The 17,894-nt window shown below is 37.3% G+C and overlaps 2 protein-coding genes across 3 annotated transcripts; one reads left to right on the top strand and one right to left on the bottom strand.

The window, feature by feature from the left end:
• Nucleotides 1-431: 431 nt before the first annotated feature.
• On the top strand, nt 432-6,355 carry LOC149847980 (uncharacterized). Of its 2 annotated transcripts, none has more exons than XM_090012198.1 (5): nt 432-777; nt 1,311-1,347; nt 1,700-1,936; nt 2,026-2,073; nt 5,946-6,355. In XM_090012198.1, the coding sequence occupies exons 1-5, from the start codon at nt 482-484 to the stop codon at nt 6,204-6,206; spliced, it is 879 nt and encodes a 292-aa protein (XP_089868324.1). In that variant the 5' UTR covers nt 432-481; the 3' UTR covers nt 6,207-6,355. The 2 variants fall into 2 exon arrangements, with proteins under 2 accessions (XP_089868324.1, XP_089868250.1); XM_090012124.1 differs by having other exon boundaries at nt 445-777; nt 1,700-1,883; nt 1,937-2,073.
• A 1,487-nt stretch (nt 6,356-7,842) lies between these two features.
• Nucleotides 7,843-8,439, bottom strand: LOC149847981 (uncharacterized). Its single transcript, XM_090002906.1, has one exon. The coding sequence runs from the start codon at nt 8,437-8,439 to the stop codon at nt 7,843-7,845; it is 597 nt and encodes a 198-aa protein (XP_089859032.1).
• Nucleotides 8,440-17,894: the final 9,455 nt, after the last annotated feature.

Genomic DNA, 17,894 nt, shown 5'->3' on the forward strand with positions numbered 1-17,894 from the left:
CCAACAACATATAATTTGACCATGTCCCTAGTTTTATGAGATAGGGGGCGGCCTTCCTTTGTTGTTATTCGAAGGATGTTTGTTAAGGAGATCCGGTGGCACCCTTCATCGTTTTACTTCATGCAAACTGAGGCGGCAACTGGCAAGAATGGAATGTCCGAAGACTCTGAACATTCACTAGTTCTTTGACTAAATCTCAACCGTTGGTTTCTACCATGGGATCTGGGTACCTTTATTAATTCTCGGAAAACTGCTTATCCATCTTCTCTCTGACACCATTGGCCTTTAATAAATTACAGATCATCGGTACTACCATGTTAGTTCGGATTTAATTCCCACCACCCTTTTGTTCCATTGGTGAGAAGGTGCCACTTGTATCTAATTTATGTGGTTCATAAGCATGGGTTTCTCTCTCTTTCTGTTTGGAGGAACAGAAGAGAGAGAGAGAGAGAGAGAGAGAGAGAGAGAGAGTCGGAGTTTAATGGGAAATGTAACATCCGGTGTGGCTGCAAGATTTGCATTCTTTCCACCAGACCCACCAAGCTATGATGTGTATGAGGATGAAGGGAAGTTCTTTCTCACTGGGGTGGCTCCTGACAAGAACATGGATGTGCATATGTTGGATACAAAGGGTGGGAATAAGATTGTTGCGGTATTCTGGAGGCACCCACTTGCCAGGCTCACCATCTTGTACTCGCATGGGAATGCCGCTGATATTGGTCAGATGAGGGATCTCTTTTTGGAGCTCAGAACTCATCTCCGTGTTAATATTATGAGGTACAAATGATATTAACTATTTCGATTTGTTGAGATAATATTGCACTACTTTTTCTGGTTGTTTGTCCATTTCCCTATGTCATGATATGGTTCATGTTGGTTCTCTTTTTTTCATCCGATCTCTTTAGATTCATTAGGTTTGAACCGTTGGTGTAAATAATTTTGACCTTATCTTATTTGGTACTCTTCTCCTTACCATGTCCATCATTTTGTTTCGGATGCTTTTCTTCAACAGTCATGTTGGGTTTTGTATGGTGTACCTCTGGACCCTTTTTGTTGGCTAAAATTTTGGATCTCTTTTGATTGGTTTCGACTTTTTGGTGAGATTTGATTGATACCCATTTCGTTTTTTTATGTACTTTTTTATCCCATGTTATAGCCTGTTATGTTTTGTGATGAAAATATATGAATTGATGCTTTGATTCCTGGATTTGATATCTGGTAAAGTTTTTTTGTTCAAATAGCCAAAAGTACAGGAAGTTTGATAGCTTTTTCTTCTCATCCTGAACGTTGCTCTTCTTTTTCTTCTGCAGTTATGATTATTCGGGGTATGGAGGTTCCTCTGGTAAGGTAATACCTAATTTACATTCACAAGTTCTTTTATTTTGTATATCATTTCGTGTTAGCGTGTGAAAATGGCTATACAAGATGGTAGAATATGAACAAATAAGGGAAAGAAGGAACCTTTGTATTGCTAAAACCTATTAGATCTCATCCTCCCCAAAGAAGAAAGAAGGGGAAAGAAAATGGAAGAAATTTGTAGTAAATTCATGGGTGGTTTATCGAACAGTTCATCTGAGGGATTTGTCATAGTAAAATAGACTTACCTAATATATTTTGCTTGCAGAAAACTACCTAAGGGTTAGTGTTGCGTTTCTGTTCATACTGATTAAGTTTTTCCATCCCTCTTCCTGATTAATAGGCAACTGAGTTCAACACATACTATGATATAGAAGCTGTTTACCGGTGTTTGAAGAGGGAGTATGAAATAAAGCAGGAGGATGTCATTCTCTATGGGCAGTCTGTAGGGAGTGGACCAACACTACACTTGGCTGCACGTTTACCAAAACTAAGAGCTGTCGTTCTACATAGTGCAATATTATCAGGTATTCGTGTGCTCTATCCTGTCAAGATGACTTTCTGGTTTGACATTTTCAAGGTAAGTGCAGGTTGTTCAACATTCAGATATGTTTGATGTACTGGAAAATAGGATGCGATCTTCATGATGGGTTTCTGTTTTACCTGCAGAACATTGACAAAATACGGCATGCCAACTGTCCAGTTCTTGTAATACATGTAAGACATGGATATTCGGGAAATCCCTGACCTGTATATTTTCTCTCTTAGCTATTTTAATCTGTTTTTAAGTACTTAGAGCTCATAATTGCTCGAACTCGCATTTTAACCATGAATGGTTACATACCTAGAGTTCATTGATGATACAAGGATCCCATGCTCTGATTTATTTTGTTGCATCATGAGTATCTATGCTTCTTGGTTATTACCAATTACCATCTTTCGTAACCAGCATTAGAAACAAGTTGGCTTTTTATTTGGAGCCAAGGCCTAAAACCAGGGTTGCCATAGAATCAGCTGCTATTCTGGGTGAGTTAAGTTCTTTTCTGTTGACAGTGCAAGCAAATAAACAATTATAATTGGAACCCTGTTGCTTTATCAGATACCTAATCCAAGATCCTTCGATATAACTTTTGGTCTCAAATTTGTCAATTAAATGGACTTGCACATCTGATTCTAGACGATATTTTTCTGCAATCAGACAGTTTGGTGACGGTTTTTTAGGCTTGAACAGCTTAAGCAGCCTAGTTACTGTTGCTTGTGTGTAATGTAAGTCAATCCACTGGATTCCTCATGAACTAAGTGCAAGATTGGTTCTCATGCACAGAGTGTACAAAAGTGGTGTGTTTTCAAGGTTGAATAACATTCTCATTGCTAGTTATTAGAAATACCCAAACTATGCTACTGTTGTAAGATAATATGTATTGCAGTATGATGTGATGCATGTTGCTAACTTGCTACGCTTGAGAATTTGCTTCTTGTTGACAAGTTCTCCAACTGAGAAGGAGAATAGACAGTGTTTTAAAAAATCTCATTTTACTACTGTGAACTTCATCAAGATAATAAAAAATGGAGACTTGGATTTCTTATTCTCCCATTTAGTTCTTTATTAGAAAGTTCACAATCTTCCCTAGATAAAAATGTGGGATTTCATCATTTAATTTAATTCCAGATAAAAACATGCATGAAATAACAAGGCTTCTGCACAGAGTTTGGGAAGCTAGTAAACTTGTAAACAGTTCATGGCATAGATATCTATTATGGTGTACTTTGAAAATCAAGTAATCCAAATTTGCTTGAACTTTGGGGTGTTAATTCATGACCTGAAATGACTTTGAATTAGCTGGCTTTCCTATATAGTCTTTGTTAGAGGGGATCCATTTGGTTCTGTTTATTTAGTTTATCCCAGTAAAATCCCATGCTGACTGATCATGCATTAATCCTTCACATGCTGTTGCTTATAAAAGAGCTGAATTTACTTTTCCCAAATAAATATGTTTGGCTGCCAAAATTATGCCCTTCTTTTCCATTATAACATAGAATTCATCTTTTTCATATGCATGTGCTATGTGATACCTTTTATCTAATTGACCAATGTTGTTCTGACTTCACCCTATTCAGCTGGGCCCATTTGAAGTTCCTTAATTATGTGTGTCTTTATCCTTTTAGTGTTAACAATTTGTTCTCTTATGTAACTATGTTACCAGCATTATTATGTCATTCATGTTGGAAGGATGCTCGATGCAATTACCATTTGAAGCTTCAGTTCTCTTGAAACATATGTGAAGGATGCTCAGCCCAAGTTTATGTATGAATGTGCATATTGATTCAGTATGTTTTGTCCTAAATATGTTTTCACCAGCACATCAGACTTTGCAATCTATTTTGGTTAACAATGACAAAAGGGTTCATTGACATGCATAAATCCTTATGTATAAACTCATTGAGGATTTGTAGATCTTGGTGGAGATAAAATATGAGATGATCATGAGGGTGGCTGAGATATAGATACCAAGGTCATGAAGACGGTCATAAAGTTGAGGTTGGTGTTCATAGTGTTGGTGCTAGCAGTTGTCAATGTTGTACAAATAGGAGCATAATGGTGGTTTTAGTGATCATGGATGTGATACAGGTATAAGTTGCATGGTGTATGTGATGGTGGCTGCACGGTTGTACTATTGAAGCTTGCTAGATGTGTCTTGAATTCTTAGCCCACTCCACTTCATGACCCAATCCGACAAAATTTGACAAAATCTTGATGGGGGTGGTGTGGACCTGTCCTGATTTTTAATTTTCCCACATATATAGCGATTTTGGTTTCCTTTTATTTTAAGAGAGCCTTCATCTTTTTGGGGAAAAAAGAAGTGTTTTGGTATATTAGGGTTTTAGGGTTTTTTCTAAAGTTCTTTCTCCATAGTTGTATTCCTCTATTTTAATAGGGGAATTCTTGTCCTCTGCCTGTGGATGCAGGCCAAAAGGCCAAACCATGTAACTTTGATGTTTCCTTCCTCTCGCTTTCTCCTCGTAATATCTGTGTTTTACTTCATTTGTTTGCTTTTCGTAACAAAGCTAGTACCGAAATTAGTATAGTGATGGTGAGGATGTGGAAGTGAAGGTGGTTGCAACATCAATATTAAGCAGGGTGGTTTTGGTGTTGGTGGTGGTGTTGTAGTTGGTAGTAGTAGGGCAGCAGACATTCTACTAGACTACTAGCGAGGATGCTGGTCAGCTGGGTTAATATGGTGATGTTGGTGGACTGACAAGTTATGTGCTGATCTTGGTGTTGGCAGAACTGGAGGTGATGGAGATGGTGGCACTGGTAAATGAATTTTTGTGGTGTATGGATGATTGGGTGCATTTGCTTAGGTTTTGTGGAGTTTGGTGCTGTAAAAGATGATGATAAATGTGAGCTTGTGGTGACAGACCCCATTTCAGACTAGACTATGGTATATTCATGCAAGCTCTATACACACATAGCACTAGGGCCAGTTTTGAGAAGGATTGTGTGCGGACGTGTAAAACCTCTTAATGCAGTTGGGATGCCTTATTGTTAAGGTGCTAAAGGTTAACTCCTCTGACCTTGTATCTGCAACACCTATCCACTAATTTGGTTGGGTGGTGTAGGTATATTAATATAATAGCAACATTAAGTCCTATATCATTTGCTGACCACCTAATTAAAGCTCAATTTGAGTATTCTGACTCTACCAGCAGCTGGAGATAAGAAAATAAGTTGATATTTAGGGTGGTGGACATGATAGTTGATTGATATGATCAGACTGGATGATGGTAGAGGTAGACCTACTGCAACTGCTGCTTACACTGCATCAGTCTATAGTTCAAAATGTGTAATTTGATATGCATATGCAATGATCCTATGAGGGGCCAAAGATTCTATACTCATGCCACCAAAATAGGTATTTTTACTAAACTAGTGTGAAAAATGCAAGCAGTGTTAAACCCAAATATTAATTCCACAACTCATTTGACTTGAAACCACTACCATGAAGATGACCAAACAACATTAAACTAAAATAGAACTTGTTTGTCTTTCAGAACTGGTTGCTACTAAGTCTGAGGTAAGATATTGTCATATAAAATTTCATAGACCTTCCTGAGTCAACCGAGTGCATGTCCAAATGTTTTTTTTGCCAAGTCAGAGATTTGACTCGTCTCCAAGTCCAACCTATGATCATTGAACCTTTCTATATTATTGTCTGTTTTATTATATTTATTTTGCCTTTCTCATGATATAGTTAACCAATGGGGATCTAGCTAACTGAGATGTGTGAAGGCAATATAATTTGAATTGTAATTTTCACTTTTCACATCTTATGATTTTATTACTAAAGTTGCATTATATTGGTGGAGAGAATTTTAAGATTTGCAGTTGTTACCTTGGACTTGTATAAGTTATTGTTTCCAACTTCATTTTATTATCCATCATCTTACAAAATTTCGTTGGAAGTTCCATATAGTTTCTACAGTGTCTACAGTATTGAGCCAAATACATGTTATATATTTAGGACTTCTTTCTAACGTGCAAGAATGCTTACCCAACTGTGTAATACCTTCTCCTGACATTGTTACAGGGAACTCAAGATGATATAGTCGACTTCTCTCATGGCAAGCGACTGTGGGAGCTGTCCAAGGAGAAGTATGAACCTCTATGGATAAAGGGTGGGGGACACTGTAATCTGGAGACCTACCCTGAGTACATCAAGCACTTGAGGAAGTTCATACGTGCAATGGAGAAACTCTCCCTTGTGAAGCAATCAAATCTAACAAATCCACCAAACCAGAGCTTCACAGAAACAAAACATAACAGATGCTTGAGATTTGGAAACAGATAGTGGGGTTAACAAATTCCGGAAACCATAAAGAAGCTAATTTTTATCCTGGCAGAGCTGTTCCTGTGTACCATATCTGCTACTCTCCCTCTAAAAAGATGGGGATGACAACTTATTAGTTTTTGTAAGTTTATCTACCAATGTTAGCCATCTTTTAGCCTCATCCAATGCCTAACATCTGTAGATTTTTTTTTGGATATTCGTCAGAGGGGGAACCTGGTTTGGTGGGCTTGGGGAGAGATTGATACTGTCTTATAGTCCACCCTCAAGCAGTTAAAACCTCTTGGCCACCCCCTTTGTCCACCAGGGAGCCTGTGGCTTCGGCCTTAAGGCAAGGGACGTGCACCCCGGGTATCGAACTTTTAACGTTCAACTTGAATGCCTTAAGCCAGCCCACCTAACCAGGTGTTCGGAGCCTTTGCAGACATCTGTAGATGTTTTTGTTTTTACGCTTCTGAATGCCCATGAGGACATCAAACCAGTATGTTTCTTCACAATCCGTTTGTGTAATATTGTGGCCAATCCAGTTTGTTCCTGCCTGGTCATGCTAGCACTGAATGGGGATGTAGACTTGGTCCCCTTAACTACTCTTGAAACTATGAAAGTGTAATGCCATACAAAGTTGTGTTGATTGTCAGCACTTTTCAGTCCCATCATCATCTCTGTCAATCTTTTTTCTAGTCCAAAGTCTCTTCTCTGATACTGTCTTTTGTGGCGATTATATACACTTGCTGTCTGCCGTTTGTATCAAATGAATCAATTTGTTCCAAAATTATATCCAGAAATGAAGAGAGGTGGGTGGTCGTGTTTTACTTTGCCATAGCTCCCCAATTTAAGGTTATGGTTGCATTGTTGAAGGGGTTGAGAAGAACCAGTTCCATCATGTGGCAGCACATATTATGTGGCTTTTACAACAGTCACTGACAGTTGGCCATTTTGGTTTTATAAGGTGGGCAAAGGGGATTGAGAATTGTATAGCCTCCAGCTAGAATCAATCCAGTGATTTATAGAAGCTCAGACATTGGCTTAGTATTTGGTAAATCTTGTCATGCTACAGTTTGTTTTGCCAACCGATGATAATTGTTTGTCAAGTTTTTTTTGTGTACGTTGGTTGGTCAATGGCGCTTCTACGATTTCATCCAAGAGGTAAATGGTTTTACTAGCAACAATAGAATGTTTGAAAATCAAGCCCCCACATTGATCAGATATATGCAAAGAAGAAAGCAACAACGACAACAACAATAGCAGTAGCATATTAACAGTAATAGTGCTACACACACTTTTATTCTTCGTTACCATGACATTATACTTATAAGAGAATTTAATTGGTCTAATTGCTTTATTCTATCAAGAAACCCAACTGATCTTCTCCTTCATCAACCTGATCTTGATTGAGAATCACTCTGCTTTCCATATATACTCTTGTAAACCACCCTTGTCCTGTGGACCAACACCATGCTGGACAGTAATGCAGCAATGCAAACTCCAGCCATGATCAAGTAATAAACAAAGAAACATGAGGCTCCAAAGCACTCCAGTTTCCCGTGACCACCATATCTCTTTTGCTGTTTCTGATCTTCCAAATCTTCCAGACTCCCTGCAATCACACTTGAGAGGAACATAGCTCCAGCAGGGCTTGTCATGGTGAGGAAGTTATATAAAGAGTTGCAAATTGTTTCTGACGAAATATTTCTGAAACAGTAGTAGGTGAAACAGCCCAGTGCACTCCATGGCCAAGGCCTACAAGCATGGTTCCTATATACATTGACCCCACTAATGACATAGCTAAAATTATCAGCCAAATTGCCATAGCCGCCTCTGCAACAATCATGGATACCGGGTGAGGGCAAGCGTGATTTCTGACAAGTATTTCAGAGACATATCTATCTCTAATCCTACAAAGGAAGTTCCAAATGCTCATCAAGGACACAAACACATGGCTGTTTCTGTACCCCATAGACTGACTCATCTGTCCAAGGTTGTTTATAATGGTGAGGCCGGTACCTGAGGCGAAAACCAGAGACATAACCAGTAGCAAGAAATCTGCCTTAACTAATGCCTGTAGCAGAGTGAAGTCATCACCTCTCCTTGGGCCTTTTCTTTTCTTGATCCTAATTTCACCTTCTACTACTGCATATAGGCACTCAGCTCGCAAGTGTGGAATCACTCTGCTTCTGTCCCATTCTGGCCTAAAATTCACATCTTTGATGCTCTCATCATCTGTTTCAATTGTCATCCCCTCGGGCCGGATCAAAAGTCAGGAATTCTGACTCTGGTCTGTCTCATCTGTTCTTGTTCCAGCATTCAAATTTCTCAAGATGGTGATCAAAGAAAACCCGAATGGAAAGATCAATATGATCAACAAAACTGTAAAAATGAAGTTCAAAGTGCTACTCATCAGTTTTTTTAGGAGTACATCTTGGAGAAGTACTATTGACATAAGGTAAGCAGCAAGCAGGAGGCAAACAACATAAAAGAAATTAAAAATGGTCTCATCAAAGGGGTATGCCTCTTTGCACCCATCTACCATCCTCAGAATGAACATGGTTGAAACAGAAACTGAAGGAGCAACAACCACCATGAGGATGAAGTGCACCTCATTCTCCATGAACATAGATGCATAGATTTGAGCAAAAATTGCACCATAAAGAGCTGAGAATCCTTTAAGGATACCAACTACAGGTCCTCTGCTCTTGGGGAAGTTCTTGACACTGCAAACCAGAGCCACAGTAGTGAAATAGGTCTCCCGACTAGTTCCTAACCCTATGCAGACAGTCAATCCAGAATTAAAGGGAGTTGATTTCATGGGGCACCAGAACATAATTGAAGCCATAGCCAACAGAATTTAGCAGTGCACCAATCAAGAGGAGGGCCCAATATGGGAGTACATGTGAAAGGCAGCTAGGGCTCATAATCCTTTGCCACTCCAAGTGCACTGACTTGTTTCTGATTGTACCTGAGTGATGATTTTATGAGTGGAGAGATTATACCAAAGAGATAACCAATGCCACCAAACGCTTGCAGCCATATTCCAGCAACAAGCACCAACCATCTATTGTTCCTCAGGCTCTGGAAATCTGTCTTTACCATTTCTATCAATAGAACAGATGATGATGGTGATGATGTTTAAAGCATATTCGAAGGCAGAGATGATAGTTGCTAGGAGATTAGCAGTAAGCATGTCTATCAAGAATTAAAACTCTCAGTACCCAAAATCGGCATATATATAGTCACTAAAATATGAGAACTGGAAATATGAGAACTAATGTGTGAACCATAATTTTTATGAATTTTTTATTCTTTTCTCTTGAATCTAACCATACCGATGTGATCTACATGCTTGGTTTTATAAGAACACGCTCTTGAATCATCCGATTTTGATGCATAAATGAGATTTTTTTAAGGTTTTAAAATCAATGGCTCATATTCTTCATAAATATTCAAGCATTCAAAAAACATATTTTTTTCATTGAAAATACATGATCCAATGGTTGATTTCTAGCAAATTCATCATGCCAAGCACATCCACATGGTTGGGTTTGCAAAAAGTGTTGGAAATGCCTATATTTCTAGTTCTCATATTCTAGTTAATATATATATATATATATATATATATATATATATATATATATATATATATATATGAGAGAGAGAGAGAGAGAGAGAGAGAGAGAGACGTGTGATTGCCACGATCATGATTTCCTTTGATGAAGCATTGGTTTTTTGTGATAGGTGGAGCTCAAAGTTTGGACTGGGGTAGGCAACCCCTGGAGTGGGTTGGACTGGTTAAGTTTGGTTGTTGTGTAAATAGATCAGTTCTGACTAAGGTCCAAATATAGATCTGAGAGAAACATCGACTAAAAATCTTTTGTAGGCTTTGTTCGATGAGAAAATGGATCAGATTCTACACGATCAAATCCCATAGGATTTAAGGATTGATGAATCAGAATCGAAGAAAAGTCTTGACTGCATAATTCTGATTCCAATCAGAACATATTTGGATCTTATTTTAATAACAGTATCCGAAAATAGTGTAGCGGATTCTGATTGGATGTCTGGTTTGAATGCGACTCAAATGTATTTGGATCTTATTTTAGTATTCATGTCTGAGAATTATGTATTGGATTCAGATTAGATGTCCCACTGAATCCGATCCATTTGCACCCATTCTTCATGCCAAACTATTTTGCATCAACCTTTTTGCAATTTGTTATGATAATTGTTTATTTCTTGACTATGGAAAATAAATTCTTTTATGTTTTTATCAGGAGATGCGGGAAAGTATGTCATAGATAATGCTAACAAGCACACCGGTTGCTTTCAACAAGGCAACCAGTTCAAGCTCAGCATTGATAATCATCCTAATTCCAAACTCGAATATGGTTGGGCTTAAAGACATAATTGGAAACCCAACCCGGTTCTCTTTTAATCCGCGTCCCTCTCATTTTCCCAGATCTGATCATTGGATCTGGGTTGGTCAGGTACCCAACCGTAGACCCAGCCTGCACATTGACATCCTACATGCCACCCAAGATTTTATGAAAGTTAATTTCAAAGCGTAATGAATATCATGATATTCGAAATAACCCAAACTATTTTTTGTTTTTAATGAAAGAAAAAAAATTACTGAAGAGATAAAGTAATTAATTGCACGGATTAGGAGGCGAGCAATTCACCTCAAACATCATAAAAATATGTATCTATAAAAGCTAGTTCGGGCCATTTAAGGCCATGCCATCACACCTAGGGGTGTCAATGAGTTGGGTTGGGTTTGACCCGGGCCTGACCTGTACGAAACCCTATACGGTCAGGGTTTGATGATAAACAAGAAAGTCTGATTAAAATCCGGGTCAGACATAAAGGGTCCGATTAGTATATAGAGCTTGATATGGTGTGAAATTTCATACCAGACCCAAATCCGACCAAAGTTCGGATTAAGATCCATAATTTTTCAAAAGGTAACGTTACGTATTCAGCATGGTCTAATTAGTAGGAATCGACTCCATAAAAAATGATGTTTTTAACCTAAAATGTTGGTGCATTCATAACCATTGAATTTTGAATCACCAGAAAATTTATACATATGTCAGATTCCGGCGATCTAAAAGTTGTTCCTACTAAAAGGAAACATGCTAGCCCGGGCCTGTTTAGAGTTCCGCCCTTCAGGCTTTAAGTGTGGCCCAGTCTCGGTTTGAAGAGCGGCCCATTGACCCAACGGGCCAATGTGAAGCTGGCCGGGGCCGGGCCGACCAAAATCCATTTGTAAATAGTAATAATTAACAAGTTCTCAACTTTTCTTGCACCCAATTAATTATCTTTCTAGTTTTCTTAAAATTAATGTAATTAATTAGGTAAACAATAATTAATTACGAAGTTACTATGCAATAGTTAATTTTTTTAAAAAATAATAAATAACTCAAGCCCGTTTGAAAGGACTGGCTCAAGCCCAACACATATATATAACAGGCCGGCCCGACCAAAATCCATTTGTAAATAATAATAATTAACAAGTTCTCAACTTTTCTTTCACCCAATTAATTAATTATCTTTCTAGTTTTCTTAAAATTAATGTAATTAATTAGGTAAATAGTAATTAGTTATGAAGTTACTATGAAATAGTTAATTTAAAAAAAATAATAAATAACTCAGGCCCTTCGGAAAGGACTGGCCCAAGCCCAGCCCATATATATAATGGGCCGGGGCCGGCCCGACCCGACCAAAATCCATTTGTAAATAGTAATGATTAATAAGTTCCCAACTTTTTATGCACCCAATTAATTATCTTTTAGTTTACATAAAATTAATATAATTAATTAGGTAATAGTAATTAATTATTAAGTTACTGTACATTAGTTAATTTTTTAATTTTTATATTTTTAAAAATCAATAAATAACTTAGGCTGGTCGGGCCAGGCTGGCCCAAGCCCGGTCCACATATATAACGGGCTGGATTTCGACCCGGTACCTAACTGGTCAGGGCCTAAAACCTTAGCCCAAACCCAGCCCATGGCAGGCCGGGTCAGTTTGGCCCATCGGGCCAGGCAGCTTGTTTGCCCACCACTAATCACATTTATAATGTTAGAGACACTTCAAAAATCCGCCTCGCATGAAGAATTGCTCTTCATCCTTCATTGATAAAGAACCAACTTTTTGTTACTAAAATAAAGCATTGAGGACATTTTAATGGCTTTATTTGATAAACCTAAGCAACTGATTGATTTTGGGACGAGCCATGTCATTGTAAAAAGGATTACAAAAAGAAAGGGATGCGTGACTGTAATTTCTGAAAAGTTGGGCAGTTTTTTATTAATAGATGATATGTCTGGTGGTTTATTGTATTTTATCCCAGTTTAGAATGTGGTTTATCTGGGCCGTAGATTATAGTATATAAAGGGTCTATCATGGATCATGTGTGGCCTCAGATGCAATCTTCGCCGTCAGTTTCACCACCATCGGTTCTGGATGTAAGGCTGCAAAATAAAATGAGCTGCTCATGTTTAGGCTTGTAAAAATCTTGTTCAAACTCATAAAATAAGCTTGGCAAGATCATTAAAGAGGATATATATATATATATAACAAATGGTTGAAGTGTTTGACTTTAGGTGTAGAATTTTAATTTTGTTATCTTTAACTCGGTGCCCTTGATATAATGTACTTTAAGAAAAAAAAATCATTTCAAGAAAGCTTTGTATGGCCTTAAGCAAGCTCTAAGGGCTTTCTATGACACTTATGTTATGCTTAAGTTTGTAACAGCATCACATATTATTATATTATTTTATTTTGATGACACGATCAGAGTAGGTTTATTCTTAAATAAAGTTTTGAAATAATTGACCTTTTCTTAGTTTTTTCTTTAGAAATTGAGGTTGCATATTCTCTTAAAGGGTACTTGTTGTCTCAATCCAATTTTTATTTCAAAAAAGTAGATAATTGTATTTATTTTATAAATGATTAAGTTTGAGTTTAGCTTAATAGGTTTAGAGTTCAAATCCTATTACTTCGAGCTATGATGGTACTTTTTTTTTTTCAAGAATGAGCTAGCTCTAGCTCAGCACTCTTAGCTAGGATTAGTCATGAGCTCGAGACCAGCTTAGTTTGTCACGGGCACTATCCGAGATTGAACACCTCAAGCTTCAGTTATTGGGCATTCGACTCGTTTACCAGCTTTACCAAGATGGATCAAGTTAAATAGTGACAGCTTTATTAAATCACCTTTAAGTATTATAAAGATTACCAAGATGGATCAAGTTAACTAGTGATGAGCTTATGAGCCGAGCACGAACATGACCCTAACAGCCTGAGCTTAGCTCGTTTACCAACCCTACTTGTGACTTCAAAAATAATTTATATCATTGTTCCAAACATGTATGGTTACTAGATTCACGTACGGTCACTATCATTTTTGTGGGCTATCAAGGGCTGGTTTCCTTCCAAGTTATGCAGTTCAACCCTTGATATGGTTATATATAAATTTTTAAAACATATGGAAAACAAAAAGTCAAAAACACATGAAAAGCTAAAAAATTGTTTATTATTTGTGTAATAAAATTCTATACTCAGAGTATAGACAATTTCGTGAAAATATCGTGATTTGTGGTATTTTTATTGGCTTTTGGAAATAACATGAAAGATTGCAATATTTTCAAAATATAGCTGATGTTCGTGACTATGGTTAAATCCTCTCTTTTGGATCTGGATCCATGTTGGCTGCTAGAAATGATACGATTCTGATCATGGTCTGTTTACTAGTAGTTACATAAAAGAAAAAACCTTTTGATCAGTTCCAAGTATGTATAAAATATAATTATATTGTTTTGAAACTGCCCAACCTAGAACTCCGGTAAGATATTTGGTCCTAGAGAGTGATGGTCCATATCAGAGCTGAGTGCAATCATGTCTCTTAGATATTTAACTTGTGTCCAATCTGGTTGCAACCCCATAGTTCCACAATCCAGCATGCAGTTATAAAGCCTTTTCCAGTTTATTTAATTTGGACTAGTGGAAACTTGCAGAGTTTGAGTTCATGAACTTGGTTGCTTTTTGCATGATCCTAAAAATACTCTAGCATTAGGCATGTCAACAGGTTGGACTTTTGAAATGGGTCCAGTTTCATATCCAGATCCAACTTGGATTTCACAGCCAAGTCCAACCTGGTTATAATCTGAACCCCTACGGTATTGGATCCACCGAAAATAATGAACAAAATCTCTTGATTTGTACATCTAAAAGGTAAAACAAATCACGTTAGGACTCACTGCACTTGCTCTGTCTATGCCTATGCCAAAGCTCAAGCCTAACTCAGCTTGGTACAACTTGACTGGTTTGGCTCAGCTTTTGATTAGTGTAAGTTCATTCCTGCTCTAATAATCCAACGGCTTATCTTCTTTCTACAAATCAGGTGGTGAACTCCAACTTTAAGAAGACATCATAACATGCCTTAACCCCATTCTTGAATCCATAATTGGATAGTCACTCCCATTTCTCCAAATATGAGAAACACGGAATTCATGAACTTGGTCAAGTTTCTCATCACGCAGAAGCATGCCCTGAAAGTTTTTTATTCAATTAAATTAAACCCAATATGAGAATCATCGAAGCTGATCCGTATCCGATCCGGTTGCAAAAGGTTTCATACGAATGTGGTTTTCCAAGGTGGTTGAGTCTGTTACTGTGATAAATCCATCATTCCTTTAATTGCATTACTTGCTTATCAAGAACTAAAAGTAGGAAGACTATGACACCGTTCTAAACGGTAATTTCTTGCGATATATTCAAAATATTGTATTTTTTTTTATCAAAACATAAATACCATGAATGGCTATTTATCATAAAAAAAGTGTGGTTTTTATTATTAAATATTTTATTTATATTTCCTTATAAAAAAGTACTTTTTATATTTTAATTTATTTTTATTGTCGAGATCTTGCCAAAGAAATGCGAGATTTAAAAAAAAATTCAAATTCTCGCTAGTTTTTTACTGCCTATATTTTGATGTTTTTAACTTTTGTCAGTATGGGTTGGAGGAGTCCCAATCAGGTGCCATATGACGGCACAAAAATTTGTGCCTTACGCACCTGATTACCCTCCATCTTGGGGATATGGCCTGTCAGTTGTGGGGCCCAAGACCTAATGGAGCACTAGGGATGATAGTGGACCGGAGGGAAACGGGCCACCTCACCCTGTTTGGACAAGGGATGGAGGACATGAAATCATCAACCACTTGTGTCAGAATTTTACATCAAATTATGCCACACCACCACTTATGTCAGAATTAATAGTTAATGATACCTAAAAAGAGAAGGAATTAAAAGTTAATTAGCCCTCTTTCCCACAATCTATAGTTCTCCATCAAGTTTTTTTTTTTCATATTCATAAACAGGAGAAACTGTGTCCGAGACCAGAGACATAGTCGCCATCCTTGGACGTCTAATCTAGTGCTGGATTAGAAGGCATTTGCAAGCAACGTAGGAGGCCAGACCAGAGATCCATGTATCTCAGATTGACTGGGATCTCATGTCCAGGGCAATCAAATTCCCGTTTAGGGCATATCTGTGTGCCACAAAAAATCGAGTGTTTCTATGAAAATGCACGAGGCTCCATTGCATTTTTATAGGCCGCACTATTACCAACACAAACAGAGGAACCTCTTTCCACGTAAAGATTCACGTGGCAGACTACACTCGTAACCTCACAAACAAGCACTGAATTTTACGTGGTTTGGTTCAGACTTTGAACCTATGTCCATGATACTAATGTTTCACTCTCTCACTCACTAATTTCCTATGAGAAAGGTTCTATTATATGGAGGAGGTTGGTACATGTAATTGACTTAACATAATAACCTCTTTTTACTAGGATTCAAAGAACCTTTTACAATAGGAGACTTAAGAGTCTCATGTCTTCTCATTAAGGAGGCTTCATGATATCCTTCTTTGAGCAGGAGTCAGATTCTTTTGACACTTTCCTTGTTTAGCATTGGACGTCCAAACCACGTGTGGACTCTTGTTCACATGTGGACTACTGGTCTTCAACACGCCCCCCTCCCTCAAGCTCGTCTTGTTGTCTATAAGATTGAGTTTGGATCTCAAATTATTGTTTCTTGGAGATGTAGGTGGCTTGGTTAAGATATTTTCCAGTTGATCCTTGGAAGAGACAAATCTTATTATTAACTGATTCTTCCACACCCTTTCATGAAAGAAGTCAAAATTGATCTTGATATATTTTGTTATCGCATGAAACATCGGGTTAGTTGCAAGATATGTGACACCTAAATTATCACACCAAAGCACAGCAGGTCCAGTTTGAGAGACACCTAATTCCTTTACAAATAAGATATCTATGTGAGCTTAGATCTAACTCCAGCTAGGCTCTTGTACTCTGCCTTTGTACTTGATCTAACCACAATTTTATGCTTAGTTGAGCATTAGAAAAGCAAATTTGGTCCAAGATAAGTCTACCCCATTGGTTGTCTTGCGATCATCTGGGCACCCAACCCAGTATACATCATAATATCCAGACAACTGAAACGAGTTGAGCTTTTTAATTTTTAGTCTATATGTAATTGTTTGCTTTAAATAACAAATAATCCTTTTAATGTAGGCTCAATGTTCTTGTGTAGGCTCATGAATAAACTGACATGCTTTATTTACTAAGTACACAATATTTGGTCTTGTGAACATAACATATTATAGAGCACCAATAATGCTTCTGTAAAGAGTGGGATTATCAAACAGCTCACCTATAAATTTTGAATGTGACATTCACAGCTGCAAGAGTTGAGATTGGTTTTGCCAAGCCATATTAGCTCTTTCCAAGACATCATATATGTATTTCTTATGTGAAAGGATGATTCTATCTGATGTAGGAATAACTTCTATTCCTAAGAAATATACAAATTTTTGAAGTCCTTGATAGAAAATTCATCACAAAACCCTTGAATCACATTGTGTATTTCTACAATGGAGCTATTAATAACTATAATATCATCAACATATATCAATATGAACATAGTGTTACCATTCATCATTTGAACAAACATAGAAAAATCAATTTGTGATTCGACAAAACCAATTGAAACAAGATATGCATGTAGTTGTTCAAACCAAGTTCTCGAGGCTTGCTTAAGCCCATATAGTGTATGCTCAAACTTATACACATAGTCAAGATGTGCCTTATATGCAAACTCGAGAGGTTGTATCATATAAACTTCCTCTTTTAAGTACCCATGAAAAAAAAAACATTGTTGGGATCCAACTTATGTATGAGCCATCCCTAACTCACTGTTATAGACAAAACAATGCAAACTGTAGTCGATTTAACAAGAAGGTGTTGTTGATTGTACCTTTTGAAAACCAGGCGATCCATATAGCGAGCTATGGTGCCATCAACTTTTCTCTTGATTTTATAAATTTATTTGCAACCAACAAGATTACTAGCTGATTGAGGAGGAACTAACTTCCAAGTCTTATTTCTCAAAAGAGCTTCATACTCATCATTCATGGCATCTTGCCATCTCTGATCTTTACTTGCTTCAACAAACATTTTAGATTCTTGGTCTCATGTCGATTCAAACTAGAAGAGCATCGTCAAAAGGATATTTGGTGGTTAGGTAAAGTTTTGGTTTAAGACTTCAAGAGGGTTACTAGCAAAAAAATTAGATGACTTAAATGACAACTTATGCATTTTAACAAC

This window comes from Nuphar pumila, chromosome 1 (assembly GCF_984573655.1).
Source record: "Nuphar pumila chromosome 1, dmNupPumi1.hap1.1, whole genome shotgun sequence".
NCBI classification, from domain to species: domain Eukaryota; kingdom Viridiplantae; phylum Streptophyta; class Magnoliopsida; order Nymphaeales; family Nymphaeaceae; genus Nuphar; species Nuphar pumila.

Coding starts and splice junctions, on each gene's coding strand:
- LOC149847980 (XM_090012124.1), top strand. CDS start 482: ATGGGAAATGTAACATCCGGTGTGGCTGCAAGATTTGCATTCTTTCCA. Junction 1,884..1,936: donor ACATAGTGCAATATTATCAG/GTATTCGTGTGC, acceptor GACATTTTCAAG/GTAAGTGCAGGTTGTTCAAC. Junction 2,074..5,945: donor GTCCAGTTCTTGTAATACAT/GTAAGACATGGA, acceptor ACATTGTTACAG/GGAACTCAAGATGATATAGT.
- LOC149847981 (XM_090002906.1), bottom strand. CDS start 8,439: ATGACAATTGAAACAGATGATGAGAGCATCAAAGATGTGAATTTTAGG.